The sequence below is a fragment of the Ranitomeya imitator genome, chromosome 2, assembly GCF_032444005.1.
Source record: "Ranitomeya imitator isolate aRanImi1 chromosome 2, aRanImi1.pri, whole genome shotgun sequence".
Classification (NCBI taxonomy): domain Eukaryota; kingdom Metazoa; phylum Chordata; class Amphibia; order Anura; family Dendrobatidae; genus Ranitomeya; species Ranitomeya imitator.
Window position 1 is genome coordinate 809672632 of NC_091283.1, and position 8761 is coordinate 809681392.

An 8761-nucleotide genomic window follows, 5' to 3' on the forward strand; every position below is an offset into this window, starting at 1 on the left:
ATACTGTGATGTCATCATTCTGTGTCGGGGGAGGGGGTACAGTAAAGTCAACACACTGTGCGGAGGAATCTGCTGTGGAGATATCTTACCATGTTTGGAAGGCACTTGTTTGCATCATCCTTTATTCAGGGGTTTTTATGGCTTGTTATCACATTTAATTTAGGATATGTGCTTTTCATTTTATTATCAGTTAAAGTATAGTTTGTGATACAAACTTTAAAGCGGTTGTATCCATACGAAAAAAGTTCATAGTTATATTTGATGAGTCTATGATTGAAATTTTTCCTTATTTTTAAAGTTTGACATCCCTGCAAGGTAAGGACAGGAAAAACCCAAAGAGGATGTGGGAGGGGGCTTTTTGACCTCTTTGCGTTTCCTGTCTGTACATTATATCTGGATAGCCCCTTTAACTATTTCTTTATCTAACCTAGGGGTTTTGCAGGATACTGTATACCTGATGATCTGTCCTTAGGTTGTATATTGAACACACAATGATGGATCAATCTTTGAAATGTATTATTTATTCAGAGCTTTGGGGTAGGGAACACAGAACGTGGTGTAATATATTAAAAAGGCACTCTAGGATCACACAGCTAGCGGTGACTTTAATCAAGGTCATAGTCACCCGCATTCAAGTCGTTTTGAAAATATAGTTTGACAAAGCCGATGAGGACTTCAGGTTCGGTGAAAGTATCTTTAACAGCTTTGTCCTGCAGCATCAGCTTGTACCAGGCATTAACACGTGGGGTCTTCTCCAAAAACCTTAAAAAGTGAATATAAAAAAAAAACAAAAAAACTATATATTTTGCCCAAGATTACTAATATACACCCTATACTAGCATAGGTTTTATATATTGTAACTGATGCACTCATATTAAAGCCCATATTTCCAAGTCTATAAGTCTTGTTAGGAGAGGACTTACTCGCCAACAGGCAAATTGAAAAAGCCAGCACCAGATATTGACTGGGCTTAATCAGATATCTATAAACCTAGCTACTAACCTAGCTAGAATCCAAAACATGTTAGATGACGTACTGCTTTCTCCAGGTAGTATTTATTCTCCTACTGCCTATAGAAACCTGCAGTAGTAGTGAAAGTAGGATCTTAAGAGGTTTTAAGTAAAGCCTAATCGATCTACCTCTGAATGAGAACAATCTTAAAATTACTTTACTGCTTAAATCAAGTGGTCATTTTTTTTTAAAGATATAAGTTACCCATCAGTATGTTTTATGGATGGCAAGAAATTAAAAAGTTAGATTAGGGCTAAAACAATCTATTTTTTCGTCTTACTTACTCCATAACATCAGAAATAATGAACCGTTCAAACCAAGGCCAGATCATGTAATCAATCATAGACACGGACTCCCCACCGAAGTAAGGACTGTTCCTCTTGGTCAGGGCCTGAAAATAAAGCAGAGGAGAAATGCAAAAACACCATATCAGTGAACATAGAGAAGATACTGTACATGTCCACACAAGGGGAAGGTGCAACGTTTGAAAGTGCGATGAATCAGAAGATTGTGGCACCATAGTCGCTACATGAAGAAACCATGTCACTGTGTGCTCCACTCGTACTGCTTAAGAAATTCACCATGCTTTAATAATTTAAGGGTCTCCACATGAAAAAAAAAAAAAAAAAAAAAAAAAATTAACCACATTCGAGAATCACCGTGTGAGACAGATCCAAGACAGAATTGTATGGAGGAGCCCAAAATAAGCTTCACTGTAGATGTACATGCATATGTAGGAATGACGGGGTACTGCAAGGACCCAGAGTAGGGTGTGTGCGCGCTAGACGTGGATACAGAAAGCAGAAATAGCCCTCAGACCTACACCCCTGTTTCTTTAAATTATCCAGGTCTCAGGCCTCCATGAAATTGGCAGTTTGGTCCCTAACCCATTGGCCTCTGCAAAGCTGCCCAGGTGGAATTATAGGGAACCTGTCACCTGAATTTGGCGGGACTGGTTTTGGGTCATATGGGTGGAGTTTTCGGGTGTTTGATTCACCCTTTCCTTACCCGCTGGCTGCATGCTGGCCGCAATATTGGATTGAAGTTAATTCTCTGCCCTTCGTAGTACACGCCTGCGCAAGGCAATCTTGCCTTGCGCAGGCGTGTACTACGGAGGATAATGAACTTCAATCCAATATTGCGGCCAGCATGCAGCCGGAGGGTAAGGAAAGGGTGAATCAAACACCCGAAAACTCCACCCATATGACCCAAAACTGGTCCCGCCAAATTCAGGTGACAGGTTCCCTTTAAAAGGAGTATTCCCATCTCCATGATCCTATCCCAATATGCAGTAGGTATAATAAGATTAGCAAATACCTCCAATTAGAAATGTAGTATAGTTCTGATTTACTAGGTCTTTCCTTATATGCAGGGATAACAGGACCTTAGGTATCCATGGTTATGACCAGCTAGCTGTCACTATCACTGGTCATAACCATGGATACCCAGGGTCCTGCACATAAGGAAAAATATAGCGAATCAGAAGAATACTACATTTCTAATTGAAAGTATTTGCTAATATTATACCTACTACATATTGGAATAGGATCTTTGAGATGCGATTACCTCTTTAAGGCAGAATACCTGGAACAGCATCAATAATTCAAAAAGTCGATTGTTCCTTAATTAAAGGAATTTTAAAACTTTACTTGGACGGATGAAATCTGTATGGGGGCATATGATAATACAAACTTGTGATCCCCATATGGGTTGCATTTTGTTTGCAGCATATCCACCATTTAGTCCCCTCTCTGCCGATGTTGTAGAGGCAAAGCTGTCTGCACTTGGAGCATTGGAGAGAGCAGTTTGGTCAAGCAGTGTAACCGTCCCCCTGGTCAAAACCATCACTAGGAGTGCACTGCACCCCAGCAATCTGGGATGATAGCTAATGGTGCAGTCATGAAGAACAAATGAGAAAAACCCTTTAATAGCCTTGTTCATATATTGTGCATTATTAGCATATAAAGTGTACAGAATCAGAAAAAAAAAATAAAAAATCTGTATGGTAATTTTGCAAAAACACTTCCTTACCTCTTCGAGTTTTTTAAATTTCTCAAAAAACTGAGTCTTTAATTCACTTGTATCTTGATTGTCCTTCTTGGCAAACATGATCTTGTAGAGCGCAGTGGTAACCTGAGGTCAAGCACAAAAAAAAAAAAAAAAAAAAATATATTACTTGTCTCGTTAGCCATTTCCTAAATATAAAGTTAACTTTACTCTCCCTTCAACTCAATGAATGAATGACTGACTGTTGACCCTCCTTAGGACAGTTTTGTAAGGCATCAACACAGCCACAAAGAGAGGGTCTTGAAAAACCACTTACACTGGGTTCACAGTTTGGCACCACATCCATGACGTTGGAGTTTATCTGAATACCATTTTTCGGGGAACCAGGTGGAACCCTTCAGTATAGGGCAGGCAGCGTATGGAAGAAGATCGCCTTTGTTTTTTTTCTAACTAACCCAGGATTAACATTAAAATGGATTTTACATGTCCAACAAAGTTCCTACCGCAGAGAAATGTTCCAGGAGAATCTTCTGTTGGGCTTTTTCGTAGGGATCGGCTGGGGTCAGCCTATTCTCAGGAAAGGCGTCATCCAGGTAATCGCAGACAATTGGAGATTCGTAGATTATTTTACCATCAGAGGTTTCAATAGATGGCACCAGGCCCAGAGGACTTTTCTCGAAAAACCAATCCGGCTTGTTTTTTAGGTTAATGTTGATAACTTCATGTCTGAATAGAAAGAGAAAACCGGTCAGTTCAGGCGAAACATGTAGCAGTCACTTCCTAGACCCAAAATAAATATAGAGATCATAGAACTGCAACTTAACCCCTTACATCCTGTGACATACAGAGGGCACATGTCTTGTCTGAATGTGGCCAGATTGTTCATATCGCACACTTGTGGTGACATGACTGCTTGGTCTTGCCAACTGACAATGGAGTGAATGCAGACTTTATAACCCCTTTAAAGATCTTGAGCCCCAATTAAAAATCTGCAAATCTACAAGAATATATGCTTCTCTCTCTACAAAAACCCAATATCTTAAAACATTATTGTGCTATTCCCCCATAAATGACATGATTTGGATAGTTCTATTAATTGGGGATAATGTGCTGGGGGTCTAACGGTTGTGACCCCAAGGTCAGGGGGTTGATACAACTAGAATGTTGCTCTGTAGCCCTGGCCTGAATCAAGCGGAGGTATGGCATGCTCGGCCTCTGCTCCACTCGTGCTCTATGAACTAGCCAAAAGTTGCAGCCAGTCTCAGCTAGTTATCGACAAGCCATAGTTTTGTTTTTTAATTTACTTATTATTTTAGGGAGGGAGAAGGGGCAGAGAAATAACACCAGCTTACAAAAACAAGAAAAGGTCCATAACCGGTCAAATCTACAGAAACGGTATAAAAATCTGGTGCCTACTTGATTCCTTTTGCGACCAAGACAAGCCGTGCTCTTTGGGCAAAAGGGCAGAATCTCATGCTGTAAAGTCGAATTATCCCTTCTGGTACTGGTCCTGGGGCGGTGCTGCCTGAAAATAAATAAAAAATTATTTTCGTTTAGTGTACAGATATCCATAAAGGTAACAGATGCAGACGTTAATAAAAACTAGGCCAGCTATGGAAAAAGGAGTAAAACTAGTGACCCCATAGATTTGCTCCAAGTGACCGTCATATACCGTCTCACATGTACAGATTGCACTCACTGATGTGATTTTACCAAAACGCCAGGAGTTTTTTGTAAAAATTGCTGAAAAATTAGATGCAAGGTCACATTCACATAAAAACTGCAGATCTGCAGTATGTTTATTAGATGGTCGATATTTTGTGAAACTGTACTTTACCATAAAGTTATAATAACTGGGCACCTGCACCACATTCCACTTCAACGTGCAAAAAATTAAGGATACAGTGCAGTCCCACCACAGGTTATTCCCTGTTCCCAATTTCGACAGTACCTTGAAAATATCTCCTTACATGCGGCAGAAAAGGAGCCCAAGACTACCCCTCTCATTACACCATATTGGCAGTAAGACAACAAGGGTTAAGTCTTTGGTAGACACTTCATCATTATACAGTCCTCATTATCTTCTTCCAACGCATTTCGCCATGTTGTAGGTTGGGTTTCCATGTTGAAACCCGTACCTCCGGAGTAAGCAGAAAGAACTCGCTGACCTGGCATCTCCACAAGACTTTCCCTTGTTGATTACGGCAATTAACCTATACCAAAATCTCAGCGATAACCTTGTTCACACACGAGATGTAGCAGAGCTGGCTTATAATAATATATAATTATTACACACAGATCAGATTTACTGTGGATTTTCCAGACAGAAAAATCTGCAGTTGTATCACTGTCAATTGTGACATTTTGCATTAGTGTTTTTTAATCAGTCAGACGCTAATGTAAAGTAGTCTAGAAATGCACTAGATGCAAACGGTTTCTTTGAAGGGGAAGTTTGTGTTGCATATCACCTTAAGAAAAAAATAATAAATTAAAAAAAATAAATAAATAAATAAATCAGGTGTGATATGGTCGATTTGTAAAGGATAGTTTTTTTTGGGGGGGGCTCAACCACAGATTTGAAAAACCATGTCTCATGTAAAACAAAGACAATAGTGCATGCTGCATCTTTTTGTTTTTGTTTTGTCCCCCCCCCCCCCCTTTTCACATGGACCCTAGGTCCGTGGGAGTAAAAATCTCATCTGAACAGCCCTATTCAATAACAGGTCAGTGTTGTTGTCCATGTGCTATTATGTATGTAAGCCTAAGGCCGGGAAAACACATATGCGAGATACGGCCGAGTCTCGCAGGTGAAAACCCAGCTCGGGCTCCGGCCCTCCGGAGTGAAGCGTGCAGCCGCCCTGCAATACATGGAGCTGCACGCTCCGGAGTGCCGGGGCCAGAGCAGGGTTTTCACATGCGAGACTCGGCCGTATCTCACGTATGTGTGATCCCGGCCTTAAAGGGGTTGTCTGGCTTTCAGCTACAAGTCTACAGTCACTGACCAAGCCATTGAATCCACATATTGCAGGCACTGAGAGGATTCTCCGCGGCCGGCAGCATGACCAGAAATATGCAATTTGCTTACATGCAGTCACATGCCAACTAGAGATGCACAGGCTCGCTCAATGCGAGTGTATGGAGTATGGCCGGATATAGTCTAGTCAGGATGTGGCTGGCAGTATGTACATGACTGCCAGCTCCCGACACTGGAGAATTACTCATTTTCCCCCTCTACCCAGCGAGTTCTTGGAAACAAAAGTTTCTTATCTCGGCAAGAAATAGTCCCCCCCCCCCCCCCCTCTTCCAAGCACTTTTGCAGTGACCTATAAGTCATTCAAGAAAAAAAAAAAAATAATAATATGATAATAATATTATATATGACCTGCTTCTACATAGAGCGTAGACGGATTCACCAAGTCAGTTTTTAATCAAGTGATGATGTCATAGACCCAATGGAAATGAAGAGTTAGCTGGGTAGGAAAGGTAGAATGAGCAATTGTGAGTGCACGGTGTTGTATAATATGATGACCGCAATATATTAAGAGGATGAAGATTTTGGTGGGAGGAGAAGAAGTACTTATGTGGATGAAAGACAGATACAAGCCCAGATAACATTGCAATAAACACAAGGTATAATGCCAACATACAACAGCTCTGCTACATACGGATGCACAGCAGAATGATTCTAGTGCAGTCAACCTTGTAAGTGTATTCAATTAATATTTGTAACACACACAACATCAATTAACGAGGAAATCCATTTAAACCTTTCATTTTAGCCGTTAAAGTGTATTGTACTAAGAAGTAAATGCAATGTTATTATTGGAATGCACATAAACATATTTGTATAACCTATTTATGTGATATTAGGTGAACGCTCATGGTCTCAATATGTTCCTTTACTTACCCTTGGCCAAACTCCTCTGTGATCCGGCCATGGCTGCAGACTGTCTGTATAACAAGCCGAGAGCACACGTATGTATGTCAGGTTATGGGGCGCAGCTGTATATAAGGCCTGACATGCCACAAGGAGGCCTGGATTGGACTGAGAGCTGCTCCTCCTTGCTGTGTCTATAGCAGTATCCACCCCTTCCCTTCTAGCTAATGATCAACCAAAAACAGACCTAGTTCCTCCGTCTGTACAGTGATTATTACATAAGAGCCATGTGTATGTAATTACATTTACACTCCTATTATTACTAGACAATGACTTAGCAAACTTCTGCTCAAATGTAAAGCAATGTGAATATTTCATGTGCACACACAATGAAGATTAGCCCTGGGCTACACTGTGGCTTTTTGTAGCACTATAGTACTGATTGATTTCAACTATTCAGTGGCAGCTGCATTCCCCCAGTTGCATGCAGCTCAATGCATTGCTTTGGACGGCAGCTGCAGCTAAAAAGTTGAAATCAATCATTAGCGCTACAAAAATTCAGTGTAGCCCAGGCCTTAGGCTGCGTTCACATGGTCAGTATTTTTACCTCAGTATTTGTAAGCCAAAATCAGGAGTGGGTGATAAATCCAGAAGTGTTGACGTGTTTCTATTATACTTTTCCTCTGATTGTTCAACTCCTGATTTTGACTTATAAATACTGATGTGAAATACTGACCAAATACTGAACGTGTGAACGTGGCTTTACACTGCAATTATTAGAATAGTTAAAGGAATCATGTCGCCAGTTTTGGCTGATATCAAGTAAGACCACCACCTTTCGGGGCTGATATACAGATTTCTATGATGCTGTATACAAGCCCCCAATCCGACCTGTAAGACAAGAAAAATAACTTTTATTATACTCACCTGCGCGGCGGTCCGGTCTGAGGGGTGTTGCTTGTCTTGGTCCGGCGCCTTCCATCTTCTTACGATCCCCACCCTCCCACTTGCTTCATGTGGACGACGCGTCCTACGTCATCCACACAATCTCCTCGGCACAGCGCTCCTGCGCAGGCGTACTTCTCTAACCTGTTGAGGGCAGAGCAAGGTACTGCAGTGCCCATGTGCCGGGCCTCTCTGACCTTTCCCAGCGCCTGAGCACTGCAGTACTTTGCCCTCAACAGGTCAGAGACGTACGCTTGCTATGCCGAGAAGATTGTGTAGATGATGCAGGGACATGTCATACACACAAAGCAAGCAGGGGGACGGCGATCATAAGAAGATGGAAGGCGCTGGACCAAGACCTGCGACACCCCTCGGACCGGACCACCCAGCAGGTGAGTATAATAAAAGTTACCGTATTTTTCATCTCTTACAGGTCAGGTTGGGGGCAGATATACAGCATTATACAAAGCTGTATGACAGCCCTGAAAGATGGTGGCCTCACTTCACATTGGCCAAAACTGGTGACAGGTTCACTTTAATGAAATGGAAAGCCATAGTCCTCTTCTCGCTTACCTTTTATGCAAGATCTGGGCATCGTGGAGATAAAACATACAATTATTATCGCGCTAGATTGTCATCATGCATTCTCATGTGTATTATACGAAGGTTATATCATATGTGGTTTCATTTTCCTGCAATTCCAGATTGCAAAAACTGATCGTATACCGTGTGATGTATACTGTGTCTCATTAGGGCCTTGTTCACACGTGTTGGAGTTGACATAGATTTTGGTTCAGATTTCACACTAAACTCCATGAAATATCTGAGGAAAATACACCTCTGATGAATGTGAATGGAGTTTCCGCTATTAATTAGGCCTCAATAACAGATCTGTGAGTAAACACGTACGTGAAAAAAATT

At 41.4% G+C, this 8761-nt stretch overlaps 1 protein-coding gene across 1 annotated transcript; it reads right to left on the reverse strand.

Moving 5' to 3' along the window:
• Positions 1–499: 499 nt before the first annotated feature.
• On the reverse strand, positions 500–7080 carry GSTO1 (glutathione S-transferase omega 1). Its single transcript, XM_069753831.1, has 6 exons — positions 6926–7080; positions 4435–4543; positions 3522–3744; positions 3043–3144; positions 1296–1402; positions 500–762 (listed from the first exon to the last, which is right to left on the reverse strand). The coding sequence occupies exons 1-6, from the start codon at positions 6954–6956 to the stop codon at positions 606–608; spliced, it is 729 nt and encodes a 242-aa protein (XP_069609932.1). The 5' UTR covers positions 6957–7080; the 3' UTR covers positions 500–605.
• Between the last annotated feature and the right edge of the window lie 1681 nt (positions 7081–8761).

What these genes read in the sequence shown, in the direction of transcription:
- GSTO1 (XM_069753831.1), bottom strand. Translation starts at nt 6,956, where the DNA reads ATGGCCGGATCACAGAGGAGTTTGGCCAAGG. An exon ending in TCCTGGAACATTTCTCTGCG is followed by an intron (nt 3,145 to 3,521) that starts GTAGGAACTTTG and finishes GCTTGACCTCAG; the next exon opens with GTTACCACTGCGCTCTACAA. An exon ending in AATTTAAAAAACTCGAAGAG is followed by an intron (nt 1,403 to 3,042) that starts GTAAGGAAGTGT and finishes CTTTATTTTCAG; the next exon opens with GCCCTGACCAAGAGGAACAG.